This window comes from Pelobates fuscus, chromosome 10, assembly GCF_036172605.1.
Source record: "Pelobates fuscus isolate aPelFus1 chromosome 10, aPelFus1.pri, whole genome shotgun sequence".
Lineage (NCBI taxonomy): Eukaryota > Metazoa > Chordata > Amphibia > Anura > Pelobatidae > Pelobates > Pelobates fuscus.
This window is the reverse complement of record NC_086326.1, coordinates 37,820,316-37,839,234: the sequence shown is the minus strand read 5'-3', so window position 1 is coordinate 37,839,234 and position 18,919 is coordinate 37,820,316. Positions and strand designations below refer to the sequence as shown.

Sequence of the window (18,919 nt, the reverse complement as noted above, 5' to 3'; positions counted from 1 at the left end):
TTTCAAACTGGATGGCTGCTCATTTCCTGAAACTTAACATGTCCAAAACAGAACTTCTGGTCTTCCCTCCCTCATGTACACACTGACCTGTGCTAAAGCAGCAGTAATGTGTAGGATAGAGAGTAGTGTGTGACACTGTGTGTGTTCTCCCTTATACCGGATTTAAAAGGGCAGCCTAATCTAAAAAAAAATCTTTAAAGGAATCATGAATCCAGGAATCTATTCCTGGATACAATATGATGCTACTAAGACAGAAAAAAATGCTGATTCTTCCTGTTTTGAAGATGTCTGGATTTAAGGAACTAGATAGGCTTCTGCTTCTCTCAGAACCTGCCCAATATGCGTACTTAATTTAGAACACATTCATGCATGTCATCACAATCATATATATATGCTAGACAAAAAATGATATGTTTAAGGCCGTAAGGCCTGTATTTGTGGGAGGAGTTAAGCGTTCCATATAAACGCTACTCCCCCCCCTTCCTACCTGCCGTACGCACGCTGTTCACCTGACCTGCTCGCCTCCCTTTCATCAGCACAACTTCCGGATCTTCAACAGCACTTGCGGTCCTCGCCTCATGACAGCCGGACTTCCGGGTCTCTTACCTGCTGCTCTTTCGGTCCGCTCATGTCATCCTCGCAGATTTCCCGCCAGTCGGCTCCTTTCGTACGCACAGGATGCAAACAAGCGAACACCAGGTAATCGGTGGGAATAGCCGCGTTCGGGCTATTTCCCGCCGTTCAACACGTTTTATTTCGCATTTTTTCCTGCACAACGAACAGGTCGCTTAATTCATACGCTTTCTGTTTTAATTCATTTAAAACCGGTAGATTCATTAAACTTTGACCGAACGAGGTCTCATGTATAATTTATGTTACTGCTGAAATGGCTTTATATGCAACTCCAGTATGGGACGCAAATACTATCAACCCCCCAGCCTGTCAGCACAATACACTCCAGAGATTCCTTTTCTGATGATGCCATTTAATGGCTGTAGTAATGTTGTGCACACACAGTGGCAGAATATCAACGTGATAAATGAGCATTTCTTCAGCAATGCATTGCCATGGGTTCTGTTGTTGGTGTAAATATTTAGCAAGCTACAGAAAAAAAAAAAGGGTGCAACTACACAGTTCCTCCCATCCACCAACCCGCTCATAAGCTAGTTCACTGGCAGGTGGTACTTATCCCTCCACAGGTCCAGAGGGATGCTAAAACTTCAATCATTGTGTGCAGGGATGTATATTGCAAGTTGAATCACCAGGGCTTAAGAGTATGCATTGTTATTTATAATATCTTGTACCCCTCAAAGAGCTGTAAGTTTAGTTATTATTCCGTCACCTTCCAGCTTTAACGATTTCACTATCTGGTTATATTACATGCGTGTCAATCTAGTAAATTCATGCACTTTCTATGCTATGTATTTGACTTAAATAATAAGTTAACTGCTGGAATTAAATTGTCTTATCTATCAACCATTGAAGACGGTTTATAGTGAGCAAGCTGTTAACCAATTGCAGCATTCGGTTGAGAATGCACGACATATTGATTACTAAAATTTTCACTCCTACTTTCCATCGTGTTTTTCATGTATCAGTGCAAGACCTAGGTTATTCGGCTGGTATCTCCACCTAGGGGTTTTATGGTATTTGCTGTCTAGTGGATTTATGGTATTTGCTGTTTTATTCTGTAGCTTCCCTGCCATCCTGTTTTCAGGTTTATTATGGTGTATCTACAATTGGTGCATCCCATGTAATACTACTCAATGCCTGACACTATGCATGTACTGTTTAATTGGGTCAAGTTAATCTAACAGTTAAAATAGGTTGGATTATTTTATCTCCCAGATTACACCGACGCTTGTGCCACTCTTGTTATACATGCATCGAATTACATCAGGTTCAGGCGTTACCGCCATTTGACATTCCCCGCTAATTCCTATTAATGTTGAATGCTGTCATTTGTTATCATTAGACAATCACTAGTTCGCTATTGTCGCCTATTTCTATCAGGTACAATTAAGTTTCGTCCACATTTCAAACAACTGCCTCGACAAGGCCACGTTGTTACGCGATGGGGTATCGAACCGACATACAAACGAACGTTCAGGTAATCAGTGGGAATAGCCTCGTTCAGGCTATTCTCGCCATACAACGCCTGTGCAAGTCACGACCTATATTTTATACGCTCAAACTCACGAACGGTCTAACTCATGAACGATTGTGTTACAGATCGCTATTTGTAACTGGCCCTTTAAATGGAAAATTGCCCTGCTTCCCTGGATTGTGGAGAAGCCTATTTGCCAGCCTCCTTCCTCATGACTATGGCCCCTGGAAGATTGTGCCCCTGAAAACTTATTAACTTTTATTGAGTGTGTATGGCCCTTTAAGAACCGTCTGGGGACATATTGTGACTTTGCTGAACAATACCCCTTTAAGACTATGTCCCCAGACCTGGAAAATAACTTGCCCCTGGCTCTCTCCCACTTGGTTCAGTAAATAGGGCTTACTGAACCAAGTACCACACAGGCGGACCACCCAGAAGTTAAAGTGTGCAGGCAATTTACCTCCCAGGCTGTGAGGTTACTGCAGGTTAATTGCCGACCGCTGGGTGGCCGCAGTTCGTGCAAACGAACACGTGGCAGCGGCCATCTTTGTTCATTTGAATGCGGTCAGCGGTGTATGCTAAAGATTCTGTGGAACTGAAATCGGCTACACATTTTACCGAACACCGCTGACCCTTACCTTCTCCTACACTTCGTTTTTCAGCTCCAGAGACTAAGTCCCGTTCGAAATGGGACTTAGTCGTTTTTCCGCATGAAATTGACCGACCGCACAGCCCAAATCTATGGAACTGTTTTGGGCAGGAAATTGTGCTTGCGGTCGGTCATAAAGGGACCTCCAGCTAACTTTTGATCCGCTGGAGGGATTTGGCTGATTTTTGGAAGTGTTTATGTTTGAAGTGTGTCGAGTTCAAATATGTAATTTTTATGGAGATTGAATGTATAGTTTTAAAGTTACAGTGTATGTGTGAAAACTGTATTTTTACTGTATGCTAAAATTATGTTATATGTTTATCTGAGGGGAGGAGACGTGGGGGTGTAACCATGCATATGAGTGGTTATTTTCAACCGCCCCCTGGGTGTGTCCTGTGTGTACCTTTTTGTAATAAAAAGCAGGCTGGGTGTCCCAGTCCTCAGTTATTCTTGACCCTTCAAAACGTAGCCTCGTCTCGTTCTTGGAAGGGGATTATTTGGGAATATTACTCTGCTCCTGTTTACAGCTGAACCTGACTCTCTCTGGATATCGTGGATGGGATTATACCAGCTCTACTTCTCCACAGCAGCTTGCTGGGAAAAGGACGTCTCCAACGTCAGATACCCTCTCTCTACCTGGGTAGCCGTTACAGCTTGACACTCACAGACAACACGATTCGCATGAGACCGGCAATCAGGTTACATTTCGGCAGACTATTTGTTTTTGGTAATTAATATCGATTATGTCTGTTTATTTATGCGAAACTATGTTTGTTGCAGGTACCACTTCCATAGTTTTTTTTCTCACATTTGCACCTATAACATTGCGACCTTTATTCAATCGGTATAATTGGGATTTCTGCGTTTTCCTTAGCGATTTTGCAATTTTCTGTAACTGTCAGTTCACTGTTTTGGCTGCAACCAAACACTGGTGTGATACATTAATAACATGGTTTAAACAGGTCTTCAAATGTTTCTTTTATTTATTGTGGTCTTACGTTGTAGGTAATTCCGTTAGTGTTTAAATCGCGGTTGACTCAGACTGATCAGCTGACAGTACAATTTCCTGTCTCAATTACGATTACGTAAGTTCGCAAATATTAATGTTATAACTGAGGTTATCTATTATTCAGCCGCTTCACCATGTGGATAACCATTCTTTCACTGTTATTGGACTGCCTGTCCTATCACTCCCAGCTTTGGCTAGGGTAGTAATTTATGTAATACCCTCGTTGGGGGGACTACTCTGTAAGTTATACTGTGCAGGCAAGACTTTAAGGTAAATGTTTTTCGTATGTGTAATTGAAGGAAACAAACAATTGTTACATTAGTTTCACAATTACTATTGTTGTCATCTGCTATCAGTAGACAATTACTGGTTCGCTATTATCGCCTGTTTCTAACAGGTATAAATGTGTTTTCGTTTACATTTCCTACAATTGATACGCAATTGGCCTTTAGTCAAACGATTGTCACCTGTTTCTATCAGGTTTTTTTCGTTTTGTTTCCAAACAACTGCCTTTACTAGGCCACGTTGTTACACAATTGGGTTTTGGGGTACGGGGGCTTGATTCCTGCCTTGCCTCATCAGGCCACGGCTCCACTCGACAACTCTTCATTCGTACTCGCTACCCGTAACAATCGTTTTGTTACTCACTACCTTGCTAATTTCACCCTCCTCTCTCCGTCAGCTGCTACAACGTTTTCTTGGCACAACGCCTTCTTTCATCTCCTTTCAGGTTTATTTAGTAACCATCACAAGAATCTTCAGCACCCTCAGGGTCTATCGATACTGTACTATCAGCTATATCTCCATAGTACTTCACTGTACTGCACATTATTTTCCTTCCCTCGACTTCAGTTCCTTTCCTCTTCTTTTTTCCTCCTTTCTCTCCCTTCGTTTCCTCTGTCTCTTTCTGGGAATCTCCGGGTACCTGTCATTAACCACAACTTGGGTTACTAAGCACGTTACGTTACCCCCTTATCAAGCCCCCGTCTAGGGTCAGAGAACTGGCTATCTAGGGTTAGGAGCTGGCCTCAGCTGTACAACGTAGCTGGTCCCGCGAGGCCAACTCCCCAATCTCAACACGGAGATTTTCGCCCCTCGGCCCAAATCGTAGTTAGTGCCTCGCATTCACCCACCTATCGGGTTTATAGTTAGGGCCTCACCTGACACGGCCACACGTTTTTTGGATCTTTACTGTCACCGAGAGGCCACCTCCCCGCCACCACGCTAGTGGCTCGAGCCCCACGCCCGAATCATAGGTAGAGCCTCTCGCCAGCCGCTTGGCTACTAGCAGGGCCTCACTTGTCACGGGGTAGTGAGCTTTTCGCTTCGGCACTAGTTAGCCAGCCAGTTCTATTTTACTTAACCGTGTTGGTGTTATTTGAGTTCATTGTTGTTGTCATGTTCTTTTTCAGGATGTCCTACGAAGGCAACGTCGGACGAGGGATTGCAGCATTTTCGTATCTATTAGGGCCGACTAACCAAGAGTCGCTCAGTCTCGTGCCTCACCCAACTCACATCTCTCAAGCATAATCCACATTTTAGCATCCCCTTCCGGTCACTCGGCTGTTGGGGCTCGACACATGTTATCATCTAGAACATTATTCGTTTGCTCTAAGATACATATAACAGAATCGTGACATTCTTCCAAGAATCAGTGGAGCATGACTTCCACAGGCATACTGATCATCCTGTAGTCTTTTCTACAATTTTTGCCACCTTTTATTCAAACCTTCATACGCACATGATCGCACTATTCCGAACTGACATACACGTTTCTGACAAGCCTTTCAAACCACACCCCATTTTTAACACAAGATATCAAAAGATAAATAATTGGTTTATCGCTCTACAGTAACGTACGTACACAGATGGGAATACCGGGCAGTATCAGACTCCCTAAACAGCATTTGCGCCACACAACCAGGTCTTAAATCTATGTGCCTGCAACCATACAAGGGTTCGGGAACCCTACAACTCCACGATCACAACTAATCAGACTGGTAAATCATGTCTCCCCAAGGAAAATTTAAGAAGGTACAACAAGGTTCCCTAACTACTTCTGAATAGGATTCTACATTCACACTCCTGTCATTAGAATAAGTAGGACCACTGGCTCCTATTTTTCACATCCTTTCTATAAGCACGACATCCAGTAGCAGTACGCCGGTACAAACAATTAGAGGCACTAGGAATCAGCTATATTATACAGGAACATTCCCAACGCATGAGTAGTAAGACAACAGATTTTATATAGTGCTATAACTGTGTTTTCTGGCATTTCCTTTAGCCCTCTTTTTCAGGGCTACCCTCTACGTCGGTTCCGGCACACCACACCGACTTAATTCCAATCACAAGGTATTTCACTATACGATATTAACCGACCACAAGTTTAAGGCCGTAAGGCCTGTATTTGTGGGAGGAGTTAAGCGTTCCATATAAACGCTACTCCCCCCCCCTTCCTACCTGCCGTACGCACGCTGTTCACTCCACCCACCTCTCCCTCTTATACAATTCATTCAGGGGGGCCCTCTTTTTCAGGCCTACCCTCTACGTCGGTTTCAGCACACCACACCGACTTAATTCCAATCACAAGGTATTTCATTATACGATATTAACCGACCACAAGTTTAAGGCCGTAAGGCCTGTATTTGTGGGAGGAGTTAAGCGTTCCATATAAACGCTACTCCCCCCCCCTTCCTACCTGCCGTAAGCACGCTGTTCACTCCACCCACCTCTCCCTCTTATACAATTCATTCCGGGGGGCACTCTTTTTCAGGCCTACCCTCTACGTCGGTTCCGGCACACCACACCAACTTAATTCCAATCACAAGGTATTTCACTATACGATATTAACCGACCACAAATTTTTTTTTTTTTATTCATACAAAGTGCCATCATAAATCTAAAATAATCACGTACTACCTACTTGCTGAAAGCGGGGATCTGCAAGCATCTTGTAAAATCCCTTGCAGTTCAACATTCAAAAGAATTTAACAGTTTTAGCCGGTTTTAACTTTAAACATTACATTTTAGTGAGCATTTTAAGGAGAACAAAAGACTCAATCTACCTTTAAATCTCAGTGAAGAAGGAATACCATGGACTTTACATTACTCCGGAGCAGGAGGCTATATAAATCATGTCTTACAATTTCACATTAGTTATCATCTGACATAACACACTAATGGCAGACACTAGAACAGAATCTTTATTTATGTGATCTCCAAACTCTGGCTGAGCTCCTAAGAATGGACAGCTCCCAAATGTTACACAGCTCCAACAAGTTTAGCACTGGCATTGGCGAGTTTATTGGAGCACAAAGAGATCGTTGTGTAGCTGGTCACCGAGTTTTCCTCTGGAATATAACAGAATATATCAGTGTAAAGTAAGGAGAAATACACATATATAGCACATTACTTTCTTATCAATGCCAAAACTTAAAGAATATAGCCATTCGTTTTATTCTTCCTTTTAAAGCAGTTTGGGCGAATGAATGAAATAGTAGTCTGACTCACTCCTGTCCACACAATGTATAACTTTATTTTATCGATCTGTCTCTGCATTACTAAAACTATACATGACTGTGTCTGCTTTACTCCAGTACTCTGTATTACTAGGGCTGTACCTGGCTGCTTCTATATCACTCTGATTATAACTGACTGTCTCTGTCTTATTCCACTATACCTGACTGTCTCTACATCACTCTTCTAAGGCAATTATCAATTTAGTAAATTATCCTGCCAGGAACAGTGGGAAGGTCGTGTATAATCTAAATAATGTTAATAATGCTAAGACACTCTGGTACAGTCTGAGCAATAAAGAGATTGCCAGGTATACAGTAACAATGCAAAATGTAAGGTAATATATCTGGATGTCTCTGTATTATTCAGCCTATACATGTATGTCAATCTATTCATGAGTCAGACTATTCGTAGCTGTAGCTAAAATATAGTACAATGCCATAGATGTCTGCATTGTTCAGTAAATAATCTATATTACAAACTGGAGGTATAGGTGCTCACTATATAGTAGGACAGGCTGCGGTATACAATACAAGGATTCCCTAAAAACCTTGTGTGGGGAGATAGACAAAAACAGGATATAGCGTATACTGCGCAGTATACGCTATGTCCTGTTTTTGAATAATCTATATTACTCTAAATTACTTCCTTTCCTTTGTATTTAGAAAGATTGATATTCACATGCATGAAATATACCCCATGCATTTAGTAGCACAAGCTCCGCAACATAAGAATAAGGTCTTGGGCTTTTAAGATGAAACTGACAGAAGTAATGGTTTCTATCATTTAGAATATCATAATTTGCTATAGATAGTTTGGGTTTTATGCTTCAAAAAAATATGTCCTTTGGTGGAGAAGGGACAAGTTCTATACTTTTAGAACGATAATGTCTATTAAAGAAGTGAAAGGTTAGAACTTTTAGAACAATTTACTTCTAAATTTTGGAAATACCAAGTTAGAATCATGTACTCTGTTGTATATAAATCAGCTCCTGCGGTTTTAGAACCACATTAGACTCCACTAGACGTGCTTCGAAACATTAACTCTGTAGCCCAAGGCATGGTCTGTATGCTTTCAAAAAGACTATGCTAGACATGATCATGTAAATAATTTTATCTGAATTGATGTGTTTCTCTAATTTTACCTGGGAAATAATAGTCGAACACCTTGACAACAGCAGGTTTCAGATTCATCACCATAAAATTCTGCACTATGTCTATGGTATAAGTTTGCACTATGTTGGTTAGCTGAGGGAAGAAGAAAGATTTAATTTAATATAAGGAAGGGGGTCATTGAATTATATAGTTATTTTTTTTTCTTTTCTTGTTTAACTCTTCTAAGAATATATATTTACCCTGAAAAAAAAAGAAAAAAAAAAACATCAACAGCCACTAAAAGCATAAAATAAAGTGAGTATTCAGGTTCAAGTATAATATTATATCATACTGTGAAATGTATTGATTACAAATCGTATCATATTGCAATTATATGTAAATATAATTAAATAGATATAAGATCTGTATGTATGAATAGAATAACTTAACTTTTTCATATAATTAAATATGGAATCACTTAACAGCTACACACACCTGCCTAGAGAATCATGTGGCGAATTGACCTGTGTGTATATTTGCCTTAGACCTTCTGGTTGGTTTTTGAAAGACAGAAGTCCATTTTTACATATATACTAGTGAAAAAATGACATGGTGGTTTTGACGAGTGATGAAAGGAGAGAGGATAGAAATAATGGATGAAATCAATTACAAATGCAAAAAAAGTACTTAAAAAAACATAAAGGACACATCACCATTTTAATAATTTTAAAATGCCATAGTACAGCTCTATTAAGGGCAATCCATAATCAATTTACCAAATGCTGTCCAGAAATTTTTTATTTTTAATTATATAAATTACATATATGTATATACAGTATCTCACAAAAGTGAGTACACTCCTCACATTTTTGTAAATATTTTATTATATTTTTTCATGTGACAACACTGAAGAGATGACACTCTGCTACAATGTAAATTAGTAAGTGTACAGACTGTATAAAAAGTGTAAATTTGATGTCCCCTCAAAATAACTCAACACACAGCCATTAATGTCTAAACCATTGGCAACAAAAGGGAGTACACCCCATCACCAAAAGCACCTTTAAAGACATTTATTGCCACAGTGCAACTTCTAACCTTTTTGGACTATTTTATATGTATTACTAACTATTTTGTTTGCACTTTATATATGTCTTATCTATATGCTTTTTACTATCTGTAGTCCACATTGATATACTTGGGCGCAGCCTTGCATTACTGTTGTTGTTGTTTTCCATTCTTATGCTAGAGTGTTAGAGGGTTACCCTCTGCTAGGCCGCTGCCTATTCACTTTTTATTATTAGCGCTGACCTCTTTTATTTTTTACAATTAATTTTTTACAACTGGCAGCACTCATACGTCTATTTCCCAAAGACAACCTCTGGATATGGCGCTGAGCATGTGCACTCATCTTCTTTGGTCAACCATGGCTGTACACTACTTTACATTGTAGCAGTGTGTAATTTCTTCAGTGTTGTCACATGAAAAGATATAATAAAATATTTACAAAAATGTGAGTGGTGTACTCACTTTTGTGAGATACTGTGTATATATATATATATATATATATATATATATATCTACCTTTAATGTGCTACATGTCATAAGTTGTGCGTCCAAATGTCTCCACTGGGGCCATCAAAATTCAGAAACACACTTTTTGTGTTTTAACATTTACATATGGTGAAGCTTGATATAAAATATTGCGCACTTTCTATCCTCATATTTATGGTAACCCCAGAGATAGTGGGATTGTTTTTATTTGTTCACACTATGCTCACCTTTTCTAGATAAATAGTAACAGAATTTGGCGTCGTGCTGACCTTCTTCACCTCAGGCATGTTTTGAAGCTAATGAAAAAGATAATAGATATTTTAAGGTTAACTTATGTTCTTCTGTATAGTTTTTGAAAAACATGCACACAATCCATGAATTTATTTTCTCTTAATGAGCACAGATTGTAAGTTATTTGTGGAATTATTGAATTGCAGGATTCAAATATAAAATACAACTAATAAAAACAAAAATAAAAACATCCAGAAATGATTTTAAATTAGCCAGCTTCTTCTGTCTGGTAGTGATAATTCTTGATCATTCTAATGTATTATTAATTTGTCAGCTGTGGACATATGTGTTCCACTCCCACTACTTCAGACAGCGTACCAAATTCCAAGCCTCTATTTCACCCATTATCCATCATGAAGTCATGTCCTGCATTTGTTCTATTTCCTCCTTGTGTGTGCTCAATCATCTAGACGTTGTCAGGGTCTTACCTGAGTTGGGAGTCTGTAGCGCAGATATGTTGCTCACCCTTGCAGATAGCCACAGGCCGAGGTGGTCAGGTAAGAATTCACCTGGCCTGTGGGTCTGTGCACGGGGGCTGTGCAGGATGCAGTACCAAATATGCAGGACAGGCAAGGACAGAACCAGCAGGATAGTCAAGGGATAGCCGAGGTCAAAGGATGCCAGAGGTCAGGAACAACGAGGAGTAGCCGAAGTCAAGGGATGGCAGAGGTCAGAATAAACGTAGTCAGAAGCCGAGGTCAAATATACGAAGCATATAAACTGGAACACTGGTACAACACAGGAACACTAGATCAAAGACTTGACACTGAGCACAAGGCGAGGCTGGGTTTAAATACCCTGCTGATGATCAATCAGAGTCAGGTGAGACACAGACAAGTCAAGGTGCAGCCCCCGGTGTAGTAGCCATGCCAGGATGAACAAGACCGGAATCAGTAGTCTCTGGTAAAGCTGCTGTGGCTCAGAGGCAGAAAGCAGGACTAGGATAGATAAGTTCCCCGGTTCAAGTCCCCTGTTGGGAATTCCAGGAGCGACCACGTCTGGCCGTCTGTCTCACAGGTGAGAACCCTGACAGTACCCCCCCCTTTAAAAATGACCTCTGGGCGTAAGTAGGTTCTCCATTGAAATAATCCGCATCTCCAGAGTCACTATCAGAATCCATTGAGTCCCCATAGTGAAAGTCCTCAGAATGGAATCCCTTATTAGGTCGGGATTTCCCAGTACCAGCTTCTGGTACGGCTGACGATCTGTCCAGGTTTTTTAGGTTCCGGGTACAGGTGGCAAGAACTTCCACAACTTCGGCAGGAACAGTGCTCGTAGCTAGTAGTGCCTTTTCGAACACTTCTAGGTCTTTTTTACAGACCGTAGTGCCATTAGAAGCAATGACACAATCCATAGGTAAGTCCTTTTCAAGTGGACAGGAAGTAGTGGTGGTACTACAGGAAGTAGCTTTGGTAGTAGATGCAGACGACTCTGGAGCAGGAGGTGTAGTATTTTCCATGGAAGCCATGCCTGGGCAGGAATAACGGCTCCCTTGTAGCTCTTTAGGCTGATATGCGGTGTACACTGGACGAAGGATATTATTACCCAGCCGGAGAGCTGGAGGTCTAGGAGGGCGAACAGGACAAAGCGTGATGAAGTGCCCACTTTCTCCACAGTAGAAACACAGACCATGGCTTCTCCTTCGGTCCCTCTCCCTAGGTGTGACTTTGCAATGGGCAAGTCCAATTTGCATAGGTTCCTCAGGGTCAAGTGGAACACAGAATACCTCTGGAGTTTTCCTTGGAACTGGATCATAAGAGGACATCACTGGGGTGTGGTGATAGTACTCGGTTCCTTGGTTACGTAGACTCCGCGATTTTTTAGTAGGTGGAGCTGGCTTGGGCTTAGTGGTCCTGCACTGTGAGTCCATAGCAATAATAAAGGACTCCCAGCTGACAAGGACAGGACTCTTCCTCTGCAACATTTGGTAAGATCAAACTTTGATGCGTCCAGACAACAGGTTGATAGCCGCTCTGACCCTGATGAAATCCGTGGCGTAAGTTCGAGTCTTTAAAGAAAACAATACCTCGCAATCCATCCTGAATGACTGAAAGGACGTGTAGTTACCATCAAATCTGTCGGGCATGATGACAAAGGGTTCCGGAGCTGGATGTACTGCTCCTTTAAGAGAAAAAATTTCTTGCGGCAACTCCGAAACAGTTTGGGCCAGGCTGGACACTTGTTGGAGTGAGGGTGAGAACATTTCTGCGGACTCCATATTGGTCAAGTCTTTTGTCAGGGTCTTACCTGAGTTGGGAGTCTGTAGCGCAGATATGTTGCTCACCCTTGCAGATAGCCACAGGCCGAGGTGGTCAGGTAAGAATTCACCTGGCCTGTGGGTCTGTGCATGGGGGCTGTGCAGGATGCAGTACCAAATACGCAGAACAGGCAAGGACAGAACCAGCAGGATAGTCGAGGGATAGCCGAGGTCAAAGGATGCCAGAGGTCAGGAACAACGAGGAGTAGCCGAAGTCAAGGGATGCCAGAGGTCAGAATAAACGTAGTCAGAAGCCGAGGTCAAATATACGAAGCAGATAAACTGGAACACTGGTACAACACAGGAACACTAGATCAAAGACTTGACACTGAGCACAAGGCGAGGCTGGGTTTAAATACCCTGCTGATGATCAATCAGAGTCAGGTGAGACACAGACAAGTCAAGGTGCAGCCCCCGGTGTAGTAGCCATGCCAGGATGAACAAGACCAGAATCAGTAGTCTCTGGTAAAGCTGCTGTGGCTCAGAGGCAGAAAGCAGGACTAGGATAGATAAGTTCCCCGGTTCAAGTCCCCTGTTGGGAATTCCAGGAGCGACCACGTCTGGCCGTCTGGCTCACAGGTGAGAACCCTGACAGACGTGGCGTCTTATCACTCACGCTTTCCATAGCATGCCTTCCATTCGCTGGTTCTTTAGCATACTCATTTCCATATTATTATGCACAAGTCCAAAATATAAGTAATAAAACTCCCAGTATTGTATTTCCTTCTGAACATGCATACATATATTAACAACTATAAAGATGGGTTTAATAATGGTAATTTTATGCAAATTAAGGGGGACAACCATGGGAACTAAGTTTGCACCCAGTTATACAAATGCATTTATGGCATATTGGGGGTAGAGTTGAGCGAACCCGAACTGCAAAGTTCGGGTTCGTACCGAACATTACGTTTTTTTGGGCCCCGGACTCGAACACGACATATCACTGTATGTTCGGGTTGGAGTTCGGTGTTCGGTTTTTTTAATGACGCGTTTTGAAAGGCTGCAGGGAAGCCAATCAACAAGTGTTTGACTCGTGTGCCCTTAGAAGCCATCACAGCCATGCCTATTAATGGCATGGCTGTGATTGGCCAGTGCAGCATGTGACCCAGCCTCTATATAAGCTGATTACTTATTATTAAATTATGCCCCTAATTCCTATTTAGCGAGTAGGAGCATGTCTATTAAACAGTGAGCAGCCTGTGGCGATGCGCGAGTGGGGGCTTTTAAACTTAAAGGGGGGACCTATTGCCCCCCTCGCCCCCACACCTGAGCGGCGGGTGGCTGGGGGCCCTAAATATCCATAATATCCCGCCCAAAAAATAACCCCTAACTACCCCCCTCATCCTAAAAATAATGAGGGGGTCCCTTGTCTAAATACCTGTAAAAAAAAAAGACTTACCATTCAATGTCTTCTTTCTTCTAAACTCTTCATTTTTCAGCCCCCAAAAAGGCCAAATAAAAATCCATAATAACCGACGCACTTTAAAAAAAAATATAAAAAATATAAATTTTTACCCATGGAGGGCTCCGTGCAGACTAAGCTCTGCAGGGTGGGGGAGGGCTTATAAAGCCTTGCCCTGTCCTGCAATTAGGCACAGAGCACTGTGATTGGTGGGTTTAAGCCATCCAATCAGAGTGCTCTGACAGGTAAATGAAGAGACTGACAGGTAAGTCTCTACCTTTACCTTGACTTGAAATCCACCAATCAGAGTGCTCTGTGTCATTTTACACAGCGTGAGAAAATTACAAAGAATTTTGCTAAACATAGTTGATATGTAAAGAAAAGAAGAACAGAACTCTGTTCCAACTATTGCTGTCATAACATACAGTTGAAAAAAATAATAAATGTATAAAAATCTAGAAGATACTTTATTAATTAGACCAAAAACACAAAAATAGACACAAATAAACCCTGGCTATGACTGCCTGACTCAGTAAAAGAATCAATTCCGGCAGTACAAGCAAAAGAGTGCAAAATAAGAAATAAAATGGAGAGATAAAACGTATCTCAATCACATAATACAATGGGACAAAACTAAGTAGAAAAGATCGCCATAGCGATGTCAAACAGATACCCTCTAAATGTGCAGCATAGATCATCTAATAAGTAACCATATATCAAGGAGAAATCTGAGACAGTGTTGTATCCATATATTGACACTGTATCCACTGCGATATAAAAGTAGCCGTACACAATAACTACAGATACAGATAGACGAGTGACCGATCAGGGTGTTAGGAGCATTATGATTTAACAAATATACCATCTTACTATCTGCTAATCCATGGCTCTCTGTGTCATTACATTAGGATTCTACCCTTTACTACTGTCTGTCCTATACTAGGTGCCCATGAACGCACCTTTCCAATTATTCTATATTATATCTTGATATCTTATTATCATTAATGTGATTACGGACACAGATTATAGAGTTTGTTCGTAGGTATACCTATATCTGCAAAACTATCTTTGTATAGATCACAGCAATCTTGTGTTATACCCAGATTTATTACTTTATTCTTGTGTAAATTATATTGAATATGCCCCGACCTAATGGTTTGAGGATAAAACTAATATTAGTCTCATCATAGACTAAGTGGTTTCGGACTGTCTTTTTGAGCAGTATTCCCTCTACTTTTATATCGCAGCGGATACAGTGTCAATATATGGATACAACACTGTATCGGATTTCTCATTGATATATGGGTACTTATTAGACGAGCTATGCTGCACATTTAGAGGGTATCTGTTTGACATCGCTATGGTGATCTTTTCTACTTAGTCTTGTCCTATTGATATATGTGATTGAGATACGTTTTATCTCTCCATTTTATTTCTTATTTTGCACTCTTTTGCTTGTACTGCCGGAATGTATTCTTTTACTGAGTCAGGCAGTCATAGCCAGGGTTTATTTGTGTCTATTTTTGTGTTTTTGGTCTAATTCATAAAATATCTTCTAGATTTTTATACATTTATTATTTATTTCAACTGTATGTTATGACAGCAATAGTTGGAACAGAGTTCTGTTCTTCTTTTCTTTATAACCATTTTTCTAGGGTTACCCCCTTTCTGTTCCTATAGACTTTTTGGCAACCTCTCATTAATAGTTGATATGTACAATGAGTTGAACCTTAACACATATATTTCTTTGTATTTGTGTTTAGGTTCAGCTGATTGTATATATAACTGTATATTATTCCTCCCTTATTTTATTAGAGCATATGTTTTTGTGGGACTCTAAATTAATTACTTATAATTTGGACAAGCACAATAATAGAGATATGAGTATGCTCGAGAACCGGTGCATGGAACTTTTTTTTTTTTAAAAGTTAAGAGCTGCTGCACATTTTTTTTGTAAAAGAAGAAACAAGAATAAAATAATACTAGATATAACAAGATAATTCCCACAGGAGGCCCCCACTGAGACATTATAAGACTTTAAGAAAAGAGTGCCATGACTTGAGATATTGGCTAAACAATTAAGAGCTGCCGGCTAAAAAGTATCTATGTAGGCAGCCAGATATATTGGGGACTCAGATGCTCAGCTCAATCCAAAACCTTCATTCAACCAATACCATGCAAAGGTAGAGCACAATTCTGCTTCGAGGTGGCATATCGGAGGGCAGTGCACCAGGATGCAGGTGGGTAGGTCGGGTCTTCTGTCTTCTTTGTGTTCCCCCACAGTGCCTCAGACTTATGTTTTGGTACTGCTTTGGGCTGGGTAGGGATATCCCGCCATGCCGCGCTAACCCAGATGGAGTGCGCTGCTTGTTCTGCAGCCATGATGGAACTTTCCCGAATGACTGGCTCAGCTTTATCTCCTTTCCCCTGGGAGCAAGACTGAGCCGCCGACCAGGGCCAGCCATCTCCCTCTTGTGGTGATACTTTCGTCTTCGACATGAGGCCCGGACTGGGGACCCGCAGGTTGTGGCAAGTCAGCAGGGTTTTCGTGGGGTGGACCGGGATGACCCCCGTCGTTCCTGGGGGCATAACAGGGCACTATGGGACACCATAGGGGCTCTGGAAACTCCAGAGCAGGAGATCATCCGCCTCTCCTGCTCCAAACATACAAAAGGGCCCAATTGTGAAACAAGAATGCCGGTAAACGGCAAGCTGGGCGGCATTTAGCTGAGTCCCGGTTCTCCGCTCAGGTAAGGGAGCACAAGAGGCACTGTTAGAGTCAAGCAGGGTGCAAGATTGGGCAAATATATAGATATAAATACCCTAATATTGAGGAGCTCATGTGAAGTGTCAGGCCCCGCCCCCCAGCGAATGGAACTTATGATATGGAACGCGTGAGTAATAAGATGTCTGGATGATGGAATGCAAGTCAGAAGGCAATTGAATGCATGTAGGGCATTACCTCACATCTCAGATCACAGATGAAATAGAGGTTTGGAATGCGGCATGCTTCCAGAAATAGAGGAAGTAGAACACACGCTACCACAGCTGACAGCAATTAATACATGATGATGACCAAGGATTATCACTACCTGACTACAGAAGCTGGATATGGGAAACACATTTCTGGATGGTTTTATTTTTAATAGTTGTATTTAATTATGTGTAATTTATCTCTGGTATATGTGAGTGTTTCATTTTTGAATCTGTTTTCCATGTGGTTTAAGGGTTCTACATTATGTTTGTACTGCTATTTCTTTTCAGAATATATATAAGGTATACATGTTGAATATTTTATAAGACTTGACATTCAGATAAGTGTTGTTAAATTTTACTTATGTTATGTTGTGCACATTTCATTACATAGATGTGTTATAAAGGCATGTAGCACTCCACTGAATATTGTTTTGTTGAGTGGATTTTGGTTGTGTGTTTTTGGAAACTACACATAACAGTGTGTTAGCAGCTGACATTAAAAAATAATCACTTCTTAGTTATTTTACTTTTTTCTTCATTTTTAGCACTTAATTTATTTATTTTTGTTATTTCAAAACATTGAAAATCATCTGTAACTTGTGTTAAAAAATATCATATGATGCTCTGCATTCATTTAAATGTGTATTCAATAATTAGCAATCCATAGCTCAGTCCAGTTCTTTCCTAGCACAGCTCTCTCTAACCTCTCTCTGTGCTGAGTGACAGTTGCAAATTGCAGAGCTAATAATGATTGACAGGGAGCCAAGATGGAATCACTTAGTTCCAGGACAAACTTAAATACAGTGACATGGATTTGTCAATAAATTACATTTTATATTTCAGACCTGACAAACAAATATTTGTTAAATGTAGGGGATATGATAACATAATATTAAAAGCACTGGGATGTGAAGGTTCAGTTTTAACAATTCTCCATCACAGAAGATTTTGCCTTTTGGGAAATAATGTATTGAGGGATTTACCAATGCAGCTGTGTCCTCACCAGGGCTGAATCCTGACAGCAATTCCATTTCTATGAGAACCATATTAGAAGCATTTCGACTCCCAGTGTAACTGCAACAATAGACATGAATACAATCTAATAATATACTTTCTAGAGCAGAAACACCGAATGCTCAAAACTCATTTGGGACTGGTTACGTCTGCTCTCCAGACTGTCCGTATTCAGTATTTTCAAAAATATGTAGTTGTTAAAAATAGGGACTAATTGAACATAATGTTACAAATTCTTGGAGGTGAGGATACCATGTTTAACCCTCGGTCAGGCGCAATGTGAGTAAGAACAGGATCGGGCGCATTGTGCATAATAGGCCACTTTTACAAAACAAACTTTTTACTCAAATAAAAACATGTTTATTATTCCATTTGCTCTACAACATTGGCAAAAGCAATTTCTGAGCATTTATTACAATAAAAAGTAGCATGTTCCATACATAATGCACTTTTATACTTGTTAGGACAAAACAACAAACATTGGCTGTGCCTGTTCGATCAGTTGCGCCTGACCGAGGGTAAAATATTTGATAAAATCAAACTGAAAAACAAACATTGACAGCAGCTAAAACGTATTAACCCACCTCATCTGCACATTTTAAATCTCAATCCACAGTGACAGTTTTATAGTAATTTAGGTGAAAACAAATACTTGTGTGCATCAAGCACAACCTTTCACACACCTCAGTGTCTGGTTCATCAATTTGAACTTTAGTTCTGGGCTGTCTTATGATACCCCATGAAGCTGCTAAGGGGTATATGTGCACCCTGTGACAGTGCACATATAGACTTAAGGTACCATTAATACTGCAAATCACTGAAGTGGTCATGGTGCTTAGAGTAACCTTTTTAATATACCAACAGATATATAAGAAAGAGTACAGCACCATTATAATTCAATTTAGTCCAGTGCAGGTTATTACAAGAATAGTATTCCCAAATAATTAATCCTTTGTCTACACAGCATGGATAAATAAACAACAATCAGTCTGTTTATTAGGAAAAAGAGACAAACATGAAGTGCAAATAGGAACTGGTCATAGA

General features: G+C 40.7%; 1 protein-coding gene across 1 annotated transcript; it reads right to left on the bottom strand.

Moving 5' to 3' along the window:
* Positions 1 to 7,029: 7,029 nt before the first annotated feature.
* LOC134574694 (alpha-2-macroglobulin-like protein 1) lies at positions 7,030 to 17,854 on the bottom strand. Its single transcript, XM_063433813.1, has 4 exons — positions 17,845 to 17,854; positions 10,160 to 10,228; positions 8,429 to 8,531; positions 7,030 to 7,118 (listed from the first exon to the last, which is right to left on the bottom strand). The coding sequence occupies exons 2-4, from the start codon at positions 10,217 to 10,219 to the stop codon at positions 7,030 to 7,032; spliced, it is 252 nt and encodes an 83-aa protein (XP_063289883.1). The 5' UTR covers positions 10,220 to 10,228; positions 17,845 to 17,854.
* Between the last annotated feature and the right edge of the window lie 1,065 nt (positions 17,855 to 18,919).

Bases quoted from the DNA above. Each gene is read 5' to 3' on its own strand.
- LOC134574694 (XM_063433813.1), bottom strand. From the start codon at position 10,219: ATGCCTGAGGTGAAGAAGGTCAGCACGACGCCAAATTCTGTTACTATT. The intron at 8,532-10,159 runs GTGAGCATAGTG...TTCTTCCCTCAG, and splicing joins TTACTATTTATCTAGAAAAG to CTAACCAACATAGTGCAAAC. The intron at 7,119-8,428 runs GTAAAATTAGAG...GTTATATTCCAG, and splicing joins GTTCGACTATTATTTCCCAG to AGGAAAACTCGGTGACCAGC.